A 21,837-nucleotide genomic window follows, 5' to 3' on the forward strand; every position below is an offset into this window, starting at 1 on the left:
GTTGCATTTTGTTGTCAGGCGACACCTAGTGGCCACAGTGATAATGACAGGAGCAAAGAGGTAAAGTGGGGTGAAGTAGCCTGGAACATGACAGAGGAAAATTGAGTTTGATTCCTGTATGAAAGTAGCAGTTTATTTCGTTTTGTTTAACCATGTTGTTATTATTGTAACCACGATGCCAGAGACCGTGTTAATGTCGAGGAGGAACCAAACCAAAGATTCAGCGCCTGAACCAGATCAAACCATGACAGTTATTATAGTAACCAAGGTCGTAGGGCTGGTTTGGTTCAGGTTGGGCAACTTATGTTGCTAAAAACCCATTGTCTATGTTTAAAGGGATAGTTCAACATTTTGGCAAATTGGCCCATTGCCATAATCCCTATAGTCATAGCAGTGGGTTTGTTACCTTTAATTGTCGTTGCAAGCTATTTTTAGAATGGCGGAGCAGAGCCGTGAGCTGCTCAGAGCTACGCTACGGAGGCTAATGGGATTTCTTGGTTTCCCTCATCAAACTCATCAAATACACAATCCAACAACTCCAAAACGCTCTGGTGGACAAGTTGTGACCTGCACATTCACCACGCTATGAGATAATAACAGAACGTTACCAGACAGAGTTGTTTTAGAGGGAAATGCAGAGACTGCTTGCTGAAAAACTGCCCACGACGGGAATGCAAATCAGCTGATTTTGCATGAATTTACCTCTAAAACAACTCTGTCTCGTAACGTTGTGTTATTATCTCATAGCGTGGTGAATGTGCAGGTCACAACTTGTCCACCAGAGCGTTTTGGAGTTGTTGGATTGTGTGTTTGATGAGTTTCATGAGGGAAACCAAGAAATCCCATGAGCCTCCGTAGCGTAGCTCTGAGCAGCTCACGGCTCTGCTCCGCCGTTCTAAAAAAAGCTGGTAGCACTACATAATACGGCCCGCGACTTACAGCGTACCTACCGCTCTCTTGCCGCGTAGGTTGCCGCTTATTTCACGCAAGTACTGAGTAACTGCAGCTCACTTTCCCCCCTGTTTCCCCCGTGCATTTACAGTGTAACTAGGCTGCGTCTTAGCGCGTAATTTACATCCTGCTTCACACCAACTTCCACAGAAGTACAGAGTAACTCTCGCTGTTTTACAGTTTAACTAGGCTGCGTCTTGGCACGTAACTCCTGTCATACTTTACACCAAATTACACAGTAACTCTCGCTCACTCCGCCACTAATTACCCCGCATTTTACAGTATAACTAGGCTGTGTCTTAGAGCGTAACTCCCGTACAATTACGTCCTACTTTGCCCGGACTTACAGTGTAACTCCTGCCAGGTAGCCTACATTAGAAATTAAATAGTCTACTGTACAATATGAGCACAGTTGCAATCCATGTTTTCCAAAAGTGTCAGCAGCGACATTTCACCTCTATTTCAGAGATTTATTATTCATTATTTAATTGTATGGTTTGGAATAGGTGAGAAATGGGTATAGAGTGTGGACATTTTCCAATACAGTAACAGGCTGGCTGGTAGCAAACTTACCTCTCTAAAATGCACATCTATGAAAGTCTAGTTCTGACATCCAAGGGCAAAACACAAACTATACAGTAATACATCCACAATAATGAGTCATTCGGAGAGTTAGAAAATATTTTATTATTTATTAACCAGAAAACACATGACACATCCACATCCATGATCATTCATAAACTTTAAGTACAGTAAGCACTGTAAGTAAACACTGTTACCCCTCCTTAGTCTGCACCTACACTGTACTTGTCTTATAGTTACCCAGTAACTAGAGGGTAACGGGCTGTATTATAAAGTAATGGCTGTTACTCCCTCCTTAGTCTGCACCTACACAGTAGCTGTCATGCACCTATACTGTACTTGTCTTAGAGTTACCCAGTAACTAGAGGGTAACGGGCTGTATTATAAAGTAATGGCTGTTACTCCCTCCTTAGTCTGCACCTATACAGTACTTGTCTTAGAGTTACCCAGTAACTAGAGGGTAATGGGCTGTATTATAAAGTAATGGCTGTTACTCCCTCCTTAGTCTGCACCTACACAGTAGCTGTCATGCACCTACACACTACTTGTCTTAGAGTTACCCAGTAAGTAGAGGGTAACGGGCTGTATTATAAAGTAATGGCTGTTACTCCCTCCTTAGTCTGCCCCTATACAGTAGCTGTCATGCACCTATACTGTACTTGTCTTAGAGTTACCCAGTAACTAGAGGGTAATGGGCTGTATTATAAAGTAACGGCTGTTACTCCCTCCTTAGTCTGCACCTATACAGTAGCTGTCATGAACCTACACTGTACTTGTCTTAGAGTTACCCAGTAAGTAGAGGGTAACGGGCTGTATTATAAAGTATTCTTTGTTATTCCCTCCTTAGAGTGCAAATACACTGTAATTGTCTTGCAACTACAATGTAGTTGTCCCGGAGTTACCCAGTACCTACAAGGTAGCGGGCTGTATTATAAAGTATTCTTTGTTATTCCCTCCTTAGTGTGCAAATACACTGTAATTGTCCTGCAACTACACTCTAGTTGTCCTGGAGTTACCTAGTACCTTCTACTACAGCTGTAACTACTGTCTAAGTAGAACCAGTAAGTTAGAACACAGTTTGTTTCACGAGATAACATCATCTGAAAGTACAGTAATACAAAGACAAAACTAACTGAAGGGTCCCTGACATAATAAAATAACAGATTTCTACTGGCTTTTGTTATTTACATTAAAGTTCAGTTTTGTTCCTTCTGTTATAAACTGTTTCATTTAGTTTTGATCCATCTGTCTGGTCCTTCTAGGTCTAAAATAGTCAGTCAAGTCAGTTTCATTTGACAAAATGTACTCTCTAAGTAAGAAGAGTCAAGTTGACAAAATGTACTCTCTAAGTTAGAAGAGTCAAGTTGAAAAGATCGTTGTGATACTACTATCACACCGGAGTGTGACACTCAGTAATGGAGAATGGATGGGCTCCTCCATAAAAGGTGATCTTGATCTTGATCCAGCTCCTTGGGCCAAGGCAGAGATCAGGGTCATGGGTGGCGTGCCAACTCCCTCGTCAGGTACCATTTTCATGGCATCTCAAAAACCTCACCTGTGTAGAAACATAATTATATATTGTATCATCAACTTCATCACATAAATGCATCACTGTAAAACAAAGTGAGAAAATTCATAACTTTGAACGGTACAGTTTTTCTCATCATGGAATACTTAATCCCGGTTTTACCTTTCACATCATAAATCATTAGCCTTTTAAACCATAACTTGTGATTTTTAAGCATATTAATCAATTACAAATTATACATATTTTTTTCTTTAACTATTGAGTAAATATTTTAACCATTTAAAAATCTTCAATTTTACAAAATCAATGCTATTACCATACTGTTTCACAACTGTAGGCTGCACCAGTACATTAGCCTAACTGTTAATGTTACTCTTGATTGTATTCATCATAACATTCATGACCAACAGTAACGTTAGCTAATGGAGCTAATGTGTACAGTACTAACACAAATACAACCTCAAAGCAAAACAACCGCAGCACTTACAGTTGCCGGTTAGCGCGGTGCAGGGGAAAACACACACTATTATCTTTAGCACAAGCTAACATTGCTAGCTGCGTTAGCATAGCTACTTAACTCACCAAGAGGTTGATAACGCGGTGAAACTGCCGTCGCACAGGTCCTGGGTTCATCCCTCACGTCTCCCGGGGTGTTTACTCTGTGTTTATATCAACATATCACATCGTAGACATTGCATAATTTCCCTCATTTCTCCACTTCGTCTCCTCCTGTCGTCCCTGCGGCTGTGTCAACAAGCTCCGTCCTCGCTGTGAGGTGGGACTTTCTACCTTCTCAACAGGCAACCAATGACAGGTGAGCAGCTTCTGGTCTGACCAATGACAGATGGTCAAAGGTGAGCGACTGTGATTGACAACTTATTTCATCCTATTTGATTCTAACCTGTCTAACTACGCTGCTCATCATTGATCACATAAGGTGTCAATCACAGTCACTCACCTTTGACCATCTGTCATTGGTCAGACCAGAAGCTGCTCACTTGTCATTGGTTGCCTGTTGAGAAGGTAGAAAGTCCCACCTCACAGCGAGGACGGAGCTTGTTGACACCGCCACAGGGACGACAGGAGGAGACGAAGTGGAGAAATGAGGGAAATTATGCAATGTCTACGATGTGATATGTTGATATAAACACAGAGTAAACACCCCGGGAGACGTGAGGGATGAACCCAGGACCTGTGCGACGGCAGTTTCACCGTGTTATCAACCTCTTGGTGAGTTAAGTAGCTATGCTAACGCAGCTAGCAATGGTAGCTTGTGCTAAAGATAATAGTGTGTGTTTTCCCCTGCACCGCGCTAACCGGTGTTGTGGCCCTACTGGTTTCAAGTTAACTGGTTACAGCTGCAGATGTTTTGCGCTCCCTGAGCAGATTCGTCACAAATTCACAAACATACACAACATATTACCAGCGAGTTTCAAGCCACAATTCACATCTACCGCGGCGAATATGCTGCTGTGAGTGAGCACTAACAGTTACGTACCAGCCACATGGGAAAAAAAATAAAGTGGAGAAAAAATAATCTTCACATATTTGCGTGGGTCGGGACTCGATCTCGCTTCAGCAAAACCAATTACACCACTAATCACCTGTCTAGCTCTGTGAGCCACTCAAGCTCACAGGTGACAGCCGTTTCACTGGATATCAGTCAATTACGTCACTACATGTAACGTTTTGACTCGAGCTGATCTGAGACAACTGGTTACCATTGAAAATACACAGACAATGCCTCGGTGTTTATTGTTCTCTTTCCTCCAGTCTAATCAACATATTCAGCGCTACACTTCTCTCCGCACAACGCTACGCACCACAACAAAGCCTGTCGTGTTGAGAAAGTGATGAACTAGCTCGGAAATACTGTCAAAATACGCTCAACAATATGTAAACAAAAGCGAAACACTTGAGCCACTGCATGTGTACATGGGTGAAAAACGTACGACTTGCATTTAATCACATTACTGTATTGCGAATGTTTTGTGTACTTACATTTCTTTACACTTCTCTACAGATCTTATAAAACGCACAACGTATTTATTGGCGTGCATTAAAAGAAATGTTCACTTGAAGTCGCCGTGGTTCGCGGAAGAGGTGATGTTAACCTCTGCTGTTTCTGCCTTGTGGCTATGATGCGTTCAAGGGAACAGGGCAGCGTCGGACGGATTCACAGAAAAAACTGACAAACTAAACAGTTTTGGGTCCATGGCGATCTAAATGGCAAGAAAATTATCAATCTCTATTTGAACATTAGTCCAGAATGATTTTCTGTCATAGATATGTCAGTTTTTTTTGTGAATGTCAAACTAGTTTTAATGAAAAGTATACCTTTACAAAGGGCAATGATAAAATATGTCGACACACGAAATCTAAATTTCAAACAATCGACTCACGTCCGACGCTGCCCTGTTCCCTTGAACGCATCAGGCAGAAACAGGTAGACTCAGAGCTAACTTCACCTCCTCCTCGACCACGGCGACTTGAAGTGAACATTTCTTTTAATGCACGCCAATAAATACGTTGTGCGTTTTATAAGATCTGTAGAGAAGTGTAAAGAAATGTAAGTACACAAAACATTCGCAATACAGTAATGTGATTAAATGCAAGTAGTACTTTTCAACCATGTACACATGCAGTGGCTCAAGTGTTTCGCTTTTGTTTACATATTGTTGAGCGTATTTTGACAGTATTTCCGAGCTAGTTCATCACTTTCTCAACACGACAGGCTTTGTTGTGGTGCGTAGCGTTGTGCGGAGAGAAGTGTAGCGCTGAATGTGTTGATTAGACTGGAGGAAAAAGAACAATACACCGAGGCATTGTCCGTGTATTTCAAAGGCAAACCGATGGTAACCAGTTGTTTCAGGTCAGCTCGAGTCAAAACGTTACCTGTAGTGACGTAATTGACTGATATCCAGTGAAGCGGCTGGCACCTGTGAGCTTGAGTGGCTCACAGAGCTAGACAGGTGATTAGTGGTGTAATTGGTTTTGCTGAAGCGAGATCGAGTCCCGACCCACGCAAATGTGTGAAGATTATTTTTTCTCCACTTTATTTTTTTTTTCATGTGGCTGGTACGTAACTGTTAGTGCTCACTCACAGCAGCATATTCGCCGCGGTAGATGTGAATTGTGGCTTGAAACTCGCTGGTAATATGTTGTGTATGTTTGTGAATTTGTGACGAATCTGCTCAGGGAGCGCAAAACATCTGCAGCTGTAACCAGTTAACTTGAAACCAGTAGGGCCACAACACCGGCAACTGTAAGTGCTGCGGTTTTGCTTTGAGGTTGTATTTGTGTTAGTACTGTACACATTAGCTCCATTAGCTAACATTACTGTTGGTCATGAATGTTATGATGAATACTGTCAAGAGTAACATTAACAGTTAATGTACTGGTGCAGCCTACAGTTGTGAAACAGTATGGTAATAGCATTGATTTTGTAAAATTTAAGATTTTTAAATGGTTAAAATAATTACTCAATAGTTAAAGAAAAAAATATGTATAATTTGTAATTGATTAATATGCTTAAAAATCACAAGTTATGGTTTAAAAGGCTGATTCATGATGTGAAAGGTAAAACCGGGATTAAGTATTCCATGATGAGAAAAACTGTACCGTTCAAAGTTATTAATTTTCTCACTTTGTTTTACAGTGATGCATTTTATGTGATGAAGTTGATGATACAATATATAATTATGTTTCTACACAGGTGAGGTTTTTGAGATGCCATGAAAATGGTGCCTGACGAGGGAGCTGGCACGCCACCCATGACCCTGATCTCTGCCTTGACCCAAGGAGCTGGATCAAGATCAAGATCACCTTTTATGGAGGAGCCCATCCATTCTCCATTACTGAGTGTCACACTCCGGTGTGATAGTAGTATCACAACGATCTTTTCAACTTGACTCTTCTAACTTAGAAAGTACATTTTGTCAGATGAAACTGACTTGACTGACTATTTTAGACTTAGAAGGACCAGACAGATGGATCAAAATTAAATTAAACAGTTTATAACAGAAGGAACAAAACTTAACTTGAATGTAAATAACAAAAGCCAGTAGAAATCTGTTATTTTATGATGTCAGGGTCGGGGACACTTCAGTTAGTTTTGTCTTTGTATTACTGTACTTTCAGATGATGTTATCTCGTGAAACAAACTGTGTTCTAACTTACTGGTTCTACTTAGACAGTAGTTACAGCTGTAGTAGAAGGTACTGGGTAACTCTAGGACAACTACAGTGTAGTTGCAGGACAATTACAGTGTATTTGCACACTAAGGAGGGAATAACAAAGAATACTTTATAATACAGCCCGCTATCTTGTAGTTACTGGGTAACTACGGGACAACTAGAGTGTAGTTGCAGGACAATTACAGTGTATTTGCACACTAAGGAGGGAATAACAAAGAATACTTTATAATACAGCCCGCTATCTTGTAGTTACTGGGTAACTACGGGACAACTAGAGTGTAGTTGCAGGACAATTACAGTGTATTTGCACACTAAGGAGGGAATAACAAAGAATACTTTATAATACAGCCCGCTATCTTGTAGTTACTGGGTAACTACGGGACAACTAGAGTGTAGTTGCAGGACAATTACAGTGTATTTGCACACTAAGGAGGGAATAACAAAGAATACTTTATAATACAGCCCGCTATCTTGTAGTTACTGGGTAACTACGGGACAACTAGAGTGTAGTTGCAGGACAATTACAGTGTATTTGCACACTAAGGAGGGAATAACAAAGAATACTTTATAATACAGCCCGCTATCTTGTAGTTACTGGGTAACTACGGGACAACTAGAGTGTAGTTGCACGACAACTAGAGTGTATTTGCACACTAAGGAGGGAATAACAAAGAATACTTTATAATACAGCCCGCTATCTTGTAGTTACTGGGTAACTCCAGGACAACTAGAGTGTAGTTGCAGGACAATTACAGTGTATTTGCACACTAAGGAGGGAATAACAAAGAATACTTTATAATACAGCCCGCTATCTTGTAGTTACTGGGTAACTCCAGGACAACTAGAGTGTAGTTGCAGGACAATTACAGTGTATTTGCACACTAAGGAGGGAATAACAAAGAATACTTTATAATACAGCCCGCTATCTTGTAGTTACTGGGTAACTCCAGGACAACTAGAGTGTAGTTGCAGGACAATTACAGTGTATTTGCACACTAAGGAGGGAATAACAAAGAATACTTTATAATACAGCCCGCTATCTTGTAGTTACTGGGTAACTCCAGGACAACTACAGTGTATTTGCACACTAAGGACAGGATAACAGTGCTCATTTACAGGGAAATTAAGATCTACTTGCATTAAAGTTTATGAATGATCATGGATGTGGATGTGTCATGTGTTTTCTGTTTAATAAATAATAAAAACATTTTCTATCTCTGAATGATTCATTATTGTGGATGTATTACTGTATAGTTTGTGTTTTGCCCTTGGATGACAGAACTAGACTTTCATAGATGTGCATTTTAGAGAGGTAAGTTTGCTACCAGCCAGCCTGTTATTGACCAATTTCCATGCTCTATACCAATTTCTCAGTATTCCAAACAATTAATTAATTAATAATAAATCTCTGGAATAGAGGTGACATTTTCCTGCTGACAATAAAAAAAATGGATTGTAACAATTGTGCTCATATTGTAGTAGACTTTTTAATTTCTAATATTGGTTAAAATCATTGGTGGGAAATGACCAGGAGTTACACTGTAAGTCCGGGCAAAGTAGCACGTAATTGTACGGGAGTTACGCTCTAAGACACAGCCTAGTTATACTGTAAAATGCAGGGAAATAGTGGCGGGGTGAGCGAGAGTTACTGTGTAATTTGGTGTAAAGTAGGACAGGAGTTACGTGCTAAGACGCAGCCTAGTTATACTGTAAAACCGTGAGGCAAGTGAGCGAGAGTTACTCTGTACTTGTGTGGAAGTTAGTGTAAAGCAGGATGTAAGTTAACCGGAGTTACGCGCTAAGACGCAGCCTAGTTACACTGTAAATGCACGGGGGAAACAAGGGGGGAAGTGAGCCGCAGTTACTCAGTACTTGTGTGAAATAAGGGGCAACCTATGCGGAAAGAGAGCGGTAGGTACGCTCTAAGTCGCGGGCTGTATTATGTAGTGTTACCAAAAAGCTTGCACCGACAATTAAAGGTAACGAACCTACTGCTATGACTATAGGGATTATGGCAATGGGCCAATTTGCCAAAATGTTACACTATCCCTTTAAGGTGCTTACATGTCCTGCATCCTCTCTGCTCCGTAGGTGCATGGGAACTAAAATCAGCATCGCCTGTTCTCATTGGACAGGGCCAAGATCTGTCTTCAGGATGGAATGATTGACAGATGCAGGAGCCAGCAACGGTGTTTTCTGCAACTTGCTGGTGTTTCACTCAGGTACGTTCGCTGTTTCCTGTCGAGTCTCCAGAGGTGAAATTCTGAAAGGAACTCTGCATTGTTGTTGTTGTTGTAAAGCTGAATGTGGATATTGGCTGAGCAGGTTTGTTCATGTCTGTACAAGCTGCAGGTTTTGTGTCAGACACGTAGGCGTTGTGATGTAGAAGCATCTTAAACAGGTTTGCAGCCTTGAGACTCTTTTCTCTTCCCTCTACAGTACCTGTGTGGATGTAAAGCTGAACTGTCCTCGGTCTGCGTTCAACAATGAATAATACAACATACACACTGAGACATGAGACTAACACACCTCTCCAGGCTGCATGTTTACACGACAACCATCCGTAATTAATCATGTAACATTTGGATTTTTCATTCTTGTCAGCTTCAGACTCATCAAACAATCGGCTCCCCCCCTAGCACTCAGCTCTTATAGGTGTGTGCTACCTACAATTACCCATAACACCCGTCACTGTGCAGACCCGTGTAGCCTACATCAGTCTTTAGAGAGCCGGGGCACAGCCTTCAGATTTCATAATTTATCGCCGACACAGAAGTTGTTTTGTTCGTGGCGAGGGAACATGCAGACTGAGGCCGTGGTTGGTGGGCGTATGAATCTGCCTCCGTGCTTCGTCCCCTCTGTTTTCTGTTTATATGATCATTAAACATGAGTCCTTCATTGTTAAACTCAACATTCAAACTGTTGAAGTTTCACAGTGGACTCTGTGGTTTGTTAAAGGGATAGTTCAACATTTTGGCAAATTGGCCCATTGCCATAATCCCTATAGTTTAAGGAGTAGATTCGTTACCTTTAATTGTCAGTGCAAGCTATTTTTAGAACGGCAGAGCAGAGCCGCAAGCTGCTCAGAGCTACGCTACGGAGGCTCATGGGATTTGTTGTGACCTGCACATTCACCACGCTATGAGATAATAACAGAATGATACAAGACAGAGTTGTTTTCAAGGTAAATACAGAGACTGCTTGATGAAAAACTGTAACTGAAGGCCACGCTTATCAGCGGTTTTGCATGAACTTCCCTCTAAAACAACTCTGTCTGGTAACGTTCTGTTATTATCTCATAGCGTGGTGAATGTGCAGGTCACAACTTGTCCACCAGAGCGTTGTGGAGTTGTTGGATTGTGTATTTGATGAGTCTGATGAGGGAAACCAAGAAATCCCATGAGCCTCCGTAGCGTATCTCTGAGCAGCTCACGGCTCTGCTCCGCCGTTCTTAAAAATAGCTTGCACCGACAATTAAAGGTAAGGAATCTACTGCTAAAAAGACGCTTCTCCACTAACGAACGTCATCTCAAGGCCTGAAATTCACAAATTCAAACTCACTCTTCACCCATCATTTGGTCTGGGACGCCGCCGCCCCATCTCCCCAGATGAACTGACTAATGCTTTGTTTTGTTTTTTACCTTCATCAGCGCCCGAGGAGCTGAAAGTTTTATTCTGCTTGAGTAAAGGCGAGCAAGTGTTGATACGAGCGATATCTGATGCATGTAATATGTATCGCACTGACTGGAGTCTGCTTCAGTCTGCAGCTGGGCTTCCCTCCCTCTGCCTCCCTCTGCCTCTCGCCCTCATCTGTCTCTCTCTAACAATGCAGTACAGCTGTTCTCCTCCTCCAAACATCTCCGCCCTCGCCTCCTCTCTGCCTCCCCCAGCTGCCTCCCTCCGCCCTCGCACACACACACACACACACACACACTCGCCGTGATTCAGCGAGGAAGGAGCTTCCGACTCTATTAACTCCATCTCCATCTCAGACGGAGAGCGGAGGCACGGCCCGGCTGAACTCGACTCTCTGGACTCTTCACTCAATAAACACAGCGACGACTGAGCTGCAGAGACACGGCGACGACTTCAGCAGCACACTTTAATTTAGTCCGACAGAGACGATTAAAACAGCTGCGGGAGGAAGAACTCAGGTTTGCAGGTGCATCAGGCTCCTTTAAGCTCACCTAACCTTACATATAAACTTTTTCTTAATGACTGAGCATTTCATGACCAACATTCAAAGGATAATTCCAACATATTAAAACTTATTTTTGTTGATTTAATGGTTTAAAAAGATTATTTTTGACATTGTGTGTGCAACTTTAACTTTTCCCTCTGATCCATTGAAGTAATCACTAAAAACACTAAGGAAAAAACATCTGTTTCAACAATAATCATTAACAAATCCATTATAAATCATCATTATAAACGCTATAAACGTTATGATCACTTTTGTTACTTTTATTGAATGACAGATTCAATAAAAGTAACAGTCTTTTTGTTTTAGCCATGTACTTCCCATATTACATTATACATTATACATTATCCCCTGTAAATGACATAGGGCTGCATGATATGCAAAAAAAAACATATTGCGTTTAGTTTAGCAGATGTGATTTCATTTGTTTTCAATTTTATTTCCATTGAAAATGATGTGAATTAATACAAAACAAAAAAATATGATGTATTTTTTGTTTGGCTCTTGTAACCGAACAGAAATCACCAGGCTGTGATTTGGATATTGCACTTCACCATATTGAGATTACGACCTGTAACTCATCGTGTTTGTTAAAACAGAAAGAAGAGACCAAGCTGCAGCTTCACAGTGTTTGTGTCTTGTGTCTTATGTCGTCAGATTTTGGCAGAGACAAAATGATTCTTCTGTGTCCTCCAGAAACCAGCTTGTAAAAAGATTCATCAGCGCCGCAGCTTTTTTATTAACGACGACCTGTTGCTGTGGGAGCTCTTCATCCTGACTTCTAATTACAGCCGTCCCGTCACCGCGGCAGCAGCAGCATCACTAACATCCTCACAAACACCGGGACAGTTACACGGTGCCAAACGGCTTCTCCATCGTCACCGAGGTGTCTGACAGCTTTACAGCTTCTCCTGACGTCACCGGACGAGGACAGAGACACCTGAGTGATAACTGATCTCAGCACATGCACAGAGGTCAGAGGTCAGAGGTCAGGCTGCAGCAGCGGAGCAGCAGGTGGAAGCTGAACTCAGATCAGATCCTCAGTTTTTTACCTGAAACCGTCATTCATTCCCCCTCGCTGACAGTTGTAATGAGCAGAGGCGATGTATCTCCAACAGTGTATAATCTAATTTGGGAGGATGTATTGTTTTAGTTGAGTGTGTGTGCGTGGGCTTTTTATTTCGGCGTCTCTGTTTTTAGCTCAGAGTCAAATAAAGCTTCAGCAGGAACAGCTGAGAGCTGAGAGCTGGATTTTGGGCCTCGGCTCTGACGGCTGAGACGTTGACAGCCGGGCGCAGTAATGAATACCAACGTCTCTGCTGCTGCTGCTGCTGCTGCTGTGTGGACTCGGTGCATCCGGTTTTAACCTGCAGGAGAACAAATCACACAGAATCAATACAATATTTTTAGATATTTATAATCTGTTTTTATCGTATGTGTGTGTGACTGATTCTTCTGTGAGCTGTTGACCACACCTGAATTTCCTTCGGGATTAATAAAGTAAATCTATCTATCTATCTATCTATCTATCTATCTATCTATCTATCTATCTATCTATCTATCTATCTATCTATCTATCTATCTATCTATCTATCTATCTATCTATCTATCTATCTATCTATCTATCTATCTATCTATCCAGCAGCGACGAGCTTCTTTAACATCTCGGCTTTGTTTCACGTGCAGCACGTCAAGGCACCGCCCACGATGTTTGACTGACAGGTGGAGTCAGGATGGATGGAGGTGCAGCACAGAAACATCAACTTCAACAAGGTGCATGTGAGTTTTTTTCTCTCTTTCTCACAATTAAAGGAGAATTACGGTCATTTTCTAGGTAACACTCTACAGCTCTAGGTCTCCGAGTGCGACCATAGGAAAAGACCCGAGAAAAATATGTGCAGCCCGGACCTGCATTAGCTCTCCTCCTGCTAGCTGCGCTACATAAACAGCGAAGTAATGGGGGCAGAACTTTAAAACCGTGACTTTGGCCTCTATTATGCACAAAATATCACTACACATGCTTTGCAACATCCACCAGTTCCTTACCACACAACACTGACTATGCATAAACTCTGTTAATATGAGAGAGAGCAATGCTATATGTGTGTTTTTGTCACGTAGCTCTGTTCATGCTGGCTTCCTTGGTAGACCTTACTAGTCGACTGTTTCCATATCAATGAAGACCGCTCCTTATCTGCATATTCTGGTTCGAATAAACACGCATGACCATCAAATTCAAAATGTTTCTCCAACATCGGATCCAAACATATTCTCCTTCTTTCACTTTGTGCACCGATGCGCTGGACAGTCGACTAGTAAGGTCCTACCCAGGAAGCCAGCATGAACAGAGCTACGTGACCAAAAACACACATGTAGCACTGCTCTCTCATATTAACGGAGTTTATGCACACTCAGTGTTGTGTGATAAGGAACTGGTGGATGTTGCAAAGCATGTGTAGTGATATTTTGAGCATAAGAGAGGCCAAAGTCACAGTTTTAAAGTTCTGCCCCCATTACTTTGCTGTTTAACTGCAGTGTAGCGCAGCTAGCAGGAGGAGAGCTAGGTCCGGGCTGCACATATTTTTCTTGGGTCTTTTCCTGTGGTTGCACTCGAGGACCTAGAGCTGTAGAGCGTTATTTAGAAAATGACCAGAATTCTCCTTTAAAGGTGTTAAGAAATGGCCGTTTGTCCTGTTTGTCGCGCCTCCTTCCTTCTACAAGTTTCCACGAGTTGCCGCACGAGTTTACCAGATTAAGGAAAACAAATTTGATCGGTCGTCCAATGCGAAAAAAAAAACTACCCCACTTTCATCCAGGATTTACTCGAAAATAGAATTTTGCACAAAATTTGGCCTACATCGTCTGATAGATTAATTATTACACTAATGATAAGACCCACAGTGGGCTCAAATTAAATGTTCTTTTCTGAATACCTTTAAGCTCCTGATTTATCGTGATTCAATATTTATGTCGCCATACGTCATACAGTGAAGACTTCCCCATATTGTCATATAAGTTAAGTTACAACTTAAAGGCAAGGCAAGGCATCTTTATTTATATAGCGCATTTCATACCAAGGCAACTCAATGTGCTTTACATAAAGACAAAACTTTTTTTTTTAAAGAACAGCATAAAACAGCATAAAAACAAAAAACACAGTTAAAAGCAGGAGCAAAGAAGAATAAAAAAGTAAAATAAAAGAAAATAGATAAAGTTAAAAGTTCTTAAAAAGAGCTCAGCTATAAGCACATGAAAAGAGAAATGTTTTTAACCTGGATTTAAAAGGGCTTAGAGTTGGAACTTCACAGTGAAGTTGTAACTTAACTTATATGACAATATGGAAAAATTTAATAGAATGAATTGAACTTCATTGTATAGAATAAAAAACAATTAAAAGTTTAGTGTGATTCAATTGTGTAACATAAATGTGTATTTTTTGTTCTCCCAACTTTACTAATGTTAATTAAAATAAGAGGAAATGACGCAGAAAAGTTAAAAATACACAGCAATTATGTAAAAAATCAAGTCTGAGGCCAAACGAGTGATTTATGTGGTTTACTATGATAAATCAATGCATTTAGATATTTAGTTTGGACGTAGAGAGAGTGGACAGTATCCAGGTAACTGTCACATGATGAGTCTGCAAAAACCTTCACTTTCTGAGACGGACGTCACCATGACAACGAGTGATGTCCTGCACACACACGGAGAATAAGAACGAACAGCCACTTTATATACTGTGATCGCAGTGGAACCGGTCGACTCATCTGCCTGCCAGAAGGGGGGATGAAGGGATGAAGGGATGGAGGGAGTGTGGGCGGTGTTTTGGTGAAGAGGTGTTTACGTCTCGTCTGTGTGTGTGAGGAGGACGGAGGGGAATTAGAGAGGAAGAGAAGAAACACAGGAGGGGGGGAAGAAGAAAAAGAGACCTGAGCATTCGTGGATGTTTTCCAAATAAAACTTGCCCGGGAGAGTGAAGAGATGGAGGGATGAAGAGGAGGAGAGGAGAGAGGGAGGAGGAGGAGAAGGAGGAGGAGGGTAAAGTGTATGAGTCATGCTGAGAGATGAGGACAAAGAATACAAGCAGAGAAAAATTTATGGGGAATATGAGCTTCTGTAGGAAATAAAAAAAAGAAAACATGAGATGAAGAGAGAGATTTATTAGTATTCTGTCTGAGAGGAAGAGGAGGAGGAGGAGGAGGAGAGACGGAGGAGAAGAAGAAGAGGAGCTGGAGGAGGAGCTGACAGGTGATGTATGTGGATATGAAGACAAATGCAGCCTCCTATTTATAACTGTGTGTGTGTGTGTTAAAGGTGGACAGTAGTGAGCCTTTAACCTGTGTGTTGACAGAAGACACAACCGAGGACAGAAAGAACGAGGGAAACCTGCTGCACCGGACGGAGGTAGAGTGACGTTTCTCTCTGTTTGTCTCCGTATGAATGATAGACGAGAGGGACGTGTCCGTGTCCGTCCTCCTCTGACGTTCTCTGGTCCATTGGTTCCACCTGAACAGACACATTTAAACACTTCATAAATGTTCTGTATAGTTTCATTTTATTTAGAAACAAAGACAAAAAGACTAAATCCTTCTCTAAAAACAGAAAAAGTCTTTATATATGTTTACATTAGTTTTAATGGAGTTCAATGGAGTTTTTCCTCAGTGGATGTGAGGGTCTAAGGGCAGAGGATGCCGTGTAAAGCCGATTTGACACAAACTGTAAAAATGGGCTATACAAATAAAATCACCTCGCCTTTTAATGTAAAGCACCTTTAACTTACTGTAAAACATCCACTGCTTCAGAAGAAGTAAAGAGAATAAAAATGATCATATAACCATGATAATGTGCTAAATTAAGAGCAGTCGAAGTGAATAATATGATTCTTATGATCCTGTACTATAGGAAATCCTGTTGTGGATAATGGGGGGGAACAACATCTTTTTTAATTGTAACGGATGTAAAATACACATTAAAACAAGTTAGAGTATATAAACATCTCCAAGTCGTATGATAGAAATTCAGTTAAAACGATAAAAATATAGTTCAGAGATGTGTTATTGATTGTTTTTTGGTGATTTACACATACGTTTGCCGATAAAGTTGGAATAATTTTGTTTTCAGACACATTCCTCTTTTTATTCCTACTAAAAAGGTGAATTGTCCTTTAATGTTTTACAGTGATATGTTACGTAAGAAGAGCTTGATCAATAGAGTTTTGTGATAGAGATGAACTTGTAAATCACATTGTCACAATCATTTACTGTAATATAAGAGGTAAAAAAAAAATTCTTTTCCAACTTTATGGGCAACAGTGTGTGTAATGTGTCAGGTTTTATTGGACGATATAAAAGTGAAAAAAAAAATCCTCAACTCTCTGTAGTTGTCAATCAGGATGTGAGGTTCAGTTCAGGATCAGGCTCATTGAAGGGAAAACCTGTGTGTGTGTGTGTGTGTGTGTGTGTGTGTGTGTGTGTGTGTGTGTGTGTGTGTGTGTGTGTGTGGGGGTCAGGACAAGGTGAGGACAGCGGTGCCGGTGTCTGCTGGGTAATCCTGTCCTTGGCAGCCGGAGACGATGGACTCACTCCCTTTAAGTCCTCGGTCCCACTGCTCCGAGACGCCGCCACGCACAGGGTTTCCTCCGCAGGACCGGAGGGGCGGGGCCGAGACGGAGAGACACAGAGAGAAAGAGAGAGCGATGACACGTACAGGTGCGTCTGAATGATGTCATGGTGATAATCAAACACAGAAATGATGAGAGGTGAAGATCACTGAGGCTAATGTGTCATATTAAGCTTTATAAATGAAACTGATTTGGCTTAATTCATATTTAAATTTAATTATGACATAATTCTGTAATATTTTTGACCAGGTTTCACTAACCCAAACAGGAACTTTGTGTCACAGCAGCAGAGAAGTAAAAAAAAAAAAAAAAAACAGTTGAATAACATCAAGCCTGTTAATATTCTCCTTTGTCCAGGTCATAGTTATCGCAAGGAAATTTAAATCGAAAGCAACTGGACTTGGTTATTTGTCTAGGAAGACGTTTCACCTCTCATCCAAGAGGCTTCAGCAGTTCATGTACGCATCTGACCAGGCTTCCTAGACAAATAACCAAGTCCAGTTGCTTTCGATTTAAATTTCCTTGAGTTGAATAACATCATTATATTGAAAATATTATATTTTATATACAATATTTTTTATTGAAATTCAATGTGCAAATATAATTTATCTCCTCATGATAGCAGCAATAACTGATCATAAATTAACCAAAATAGATCATTAGATTAAAGGGATAGTTCACACAAAATTCAAATTTCACTCATTATCTACTCACCCTCATGTCAACTAAGGGCTGGGAGAAGTTTCAGAGTCCTCCGTGCCTTCTCTGAGTTACGGGGGGGTCCGTGCAGCAGTGCATGTTTATATGACGGTTGCGAATGGGCCTCACTTTTCTTCGTCCAAAAAGACACACCAAAAACCATCCAAATACCTCCATACTGCTCGTCTGTAATGTCCCTCTTGTATTGAAGCCCCGAAATGAGAAATTGTTCTGAAAAAAATTAAATAAGTCTATATTTTAAGCTTTTTTGTAGCGGAAGCTCCCAGCACTGCTCTTCCTGGTCTGTCCAAATCCGGCGCAAAAGCTTAATTCATATTTTAATTTAATTATGACACCATTCTGTAATATTTTTGACCAGGTTTCGCTAACCCAAACAGGAACTTTGTGTCACAGGCAGCAGATAAGTAAAACAAAAACAGTTGAATAACATCATTATTATATTGAAAATATAATATTTCACATACAATATTTTTTATTAAATTCAATGTGCAAATATAATTGATCTCCTCATACAGTCAGACATTCACATGGACAAATAGATTAGCATGATAGCAGCAATAACTGATCATAAATGAACCAAAATAGGTCATTATTATTATTAATATACAGTGGGGAGGGGTGCGTTCATGGACATTATGTAAAAGTCAGTGTCACGGATTAATTTACCCGAACACAATAAAGTGACTGTACGTTTTATTTAATCTGTTATGAACTTCCTCTGTTGCTTTAGTTCGACCTTCACACACGACACATCAGGAGTGTGTTTCCTCGCCACGGCTGACTGCAGCATCATCACATGACTGGTGATATTCACACACACACACACACACACACACACACACACACACACACGGTGCAGCAGAAGCAGCAGCAGCTTATATTGGTTTCACGGAGCTCACAGTAAATGCCATAACGATTGATCTCACACTCGAGTCGGGGCCGAGTCGATACTCTTTGTTTTCCGCTCACAGCGCCGCCCGCCCTGCTGATTGGCTCCCCGCCGCCGCCCCAAAGGCCTCTGACGCTGCGTTCAGGGCCCACGTCAGGCGTCTGAAACCAAAACACACGACTCCTGAGGGTCGAGTTCGCTGCCTCTGTGTGGACGGAGGCCCAGAGAGAGAGAGAGAGAGAAAGAGGGAGCGCTCATCTGCCACCAACATCCGTCCTCAGGTTCCCTCAGTTTCTTTATCTTGTTCTTTTCATGCAGCAGAAGGGAAGATGTTTTTATTTCTGTTTTCATTTGGCAGTAAAGTGGCTGTAAACTGACTGTCTATACAGTGTCATGCAAAAAGTTTGGGCACCCCTGGTCAAAATGTCTGTTAATGTGAACAGTTCAGCAAGTGGAAGATGAAATGATCTCCAAAAGGCAAAAAGTTAAACATGAAACAATCTTTTGCAATATTTTAAAGGGACAACGAGGAGTTTCGTAAAGCGAAATGTTTTCACACTACATTTTCCATGAGCCCAAGACGGACAAAAGCGAAAACATTTGCCAAGAATGTTTTCATTATTCAACAATGAAAGTCGGAGGTTGGAAGACGATCAGATACCGTCGTAGTTCCGACCATAAACGATGCCAACTAACGATCCGGCAGCATTATTCCCATGACTCGCCGGGCAGTTTCCGGGAAACCGGGAAACTAGGAAATGCTGGGGGCGTCGACCACTAAATAATATCAAAATAACTATGAAGACAAAACGATCTATTTATCTAAAATGGACCCATTAACCAGTGTGGGTAACGTAGATTCATCCACATTAATATGAGACTCTTTTATAACCAAAAGCAAACTCCTCGGGGTCTCTTTAAGCAATATGAGTGTATTATTTTAGTTTTCTACAGTTTTAGAGTGAAAAAGGGAAACAAAGCAGCATCCTGCAAAAGAATGGGAAACCCAGGAGACTTGAGCTCTCATAAAACAGGCTGTGATATAGTTTCCAAAGGGGGGGCTGCTAGGTACTAACTACTGTATGCAGGGGGCCCAAACTTTGCTGCGGTCCCTTTTCCTTTTCTGTTGTTTTGAACATGTAAAGGGAATGTATCTTCTGTACCTTTATGCCTTTTGGAGATAATTTCATTTTCCACTTGCTGAACTGTTCACATTAACAGGGATTTTGACCAGACCAGGGGTGTCCAAACTTTTGCACGATGCCGCTGTACGTCTGTCATGTTTTCATGGACCTGATATCAGGTATACGTTGATCGTTGGGAAAATCAAATATGTCTTGTATATTCAGGTTAAAACTGAAAGAATGAGGCAGTCTGACATCTGATACATCATTGTGAGGTTTAAAGTAGGTGAGGCTCTGGCACTGCAAGAGAGGAGACATTGCTAGGTCTAACATGCTTTGAATTTATTGGTCAAAGAAAGTTATATTTAACAAAAGCTAAGAACAATTAAAGTTATTCACTGAAACATATAACCTATATTTATCAACTGTGGTTCTTACAAAAATTATATCTTATAAAATATAAAAGTAAAAATGTATTTTAAAGCTATAAGACTTTTTATTAAACTCTATCATCAGACTTCTTCAACTTAGGTACAAATGAATCACCAGGACCTCACTGAGCACTGTTTTGGCCTTTTGAACACACCAACACTGTATCAGCTTGAACAAATTTTGCAGAAACATTTAGAAAACCTTATCTCACATAACACGTAGGACAATAGAAAGCAAACTAGTGTTTGATAGAGACGACAGTGAGGTGGTTAGTCTAACAGATATGTAATTGATCTATAATTATGTAGTATGCACCACAATGTTAAACGGTGGAGACCTGAGCAGTGTTCAGCAGCTGCTCTGACAGACACAGTGAAGTGTTTAGCAGCTGAAAACCAAAACAACAGGTGAAAGAAACAGAGGAGATGCTGATCACATGTACAGTTCTTTAATTCAAGGGATCAATCGGATAAAATAACAATTAGTAAGGGCATTTTAGCAGATATTTGACCAATCTGGGAACTAAATCCTTACCAAGAAATTTCTTCACAATTGTCTTTAGGAACATGCGTAGTATGATGTCTTAAAATGTTGAAATTCAACTCCCGTGGGAAACCCCCTAAAAAACTACTCAAAGTTGGGGTACCCGTAACTGGATTTTTGAACATTCCGTAATGTTAAATTTGGCCTTAAGTAACTTGTGAGGGGTCAAACTAGGGGTTTTTCATGATTCTGAGTTGATCGCAAACATTAGTTTTACACCCAAAACACTCCTTGGTGGAGAAAAAAACAGCCACACCCACTTTTCTTGATCATCGGAACCCCCATCACCACCACCAATAGAATGTATTGCAGAGAAGCCATTCCATTCATTATCATTGCAGAGGTTGTGTTACATAATACTACTAAATACTCAATATAATAACTTGTATTCTACCCTTTTTTCTATAGGACATTATACAGACCCTCCAGGATTTTGTGGTGTCGCTAAATTTATTAAAAAAGTTATTATAAATGTAATTTATTATGCAGATCGGTAGCAAGCAGCGAGAGAGAAAAGACAGTGGACATGCACCAGATTTCACATACCAGCAACAACTGAAACAATTAAGTTTGTTCGAAATGAAGATAGGAAAAGCACAAAAAATACACAGTGGTGCTACATTGATTGCAAACATGATAATGTTAATCTGCACACACATTGAGCATCAATCTCCATCGAGCATCCAGGCTCTAAGAGGTCGTTTTTGAAGAATGGAAAAAGATAGATGTTGCAGTGTGTCACAAACTTGTTCATTCCAGCTTGGGCCTATTGCTTCGTCATGACCGTACGGTAGCTGTTGTAGTCAGTCAGTTGTAGTGGGCCATTATTAACATAATATTTTTCTTGAAGGCCATATAAAAGTGTATCACAGGACAGATCTGGCCCCCAGGTTTTTGACATGAGATTGACGTGTGTGCTAGATTAATGTCCAACAATGGAAAAAGATAGAATATAGTTATATTAAGTATTCAGTAGTAATAGTAGAAGTTTTTTGTGACATTAAAGAAAACCTCTGTCATGCACAGGAACAGCTTACTGTATCTCTAATGT

General features: G+C 40.8%; 1 protein-coding gene across 1 annotated transcript in view; it reads right to left on the minus strand.

Annotated features, from left to right (window-relative positions):
* The window catches only part of LOC310993877 (uncharacterized protein), a gene marked incomplete at both ends in the record, with an annotated part of 100,982 nt that overhangs the window by 68,948 nt on the left and 10,197 nt on the right, over window positions 1-21,837 (minus strand). Inside the window, one exon of the mRNA XM_083982360.1 lies at window positions 12,771-12,825. Within this exon, the coding sequence (XP_083838486.1) occupies window positions 12,771-12,825 (55 nt within the window). The remainder of the gene's footprint in view (window positions 1-12,770; window positions 12,826-21,837) is intronic.

Source organism: Trachurus trachurus, assembly GCF_905171665.1.
Source record: "Trachurus trachurus genome assembly, chromosome: 11".
Classification (NCBI taxonomy): Eukaryota; Metazoa; Chordata; class Actinopteri; order Carangiformes; family Carangidae; genus Trachurus; species Trachurus trachurus.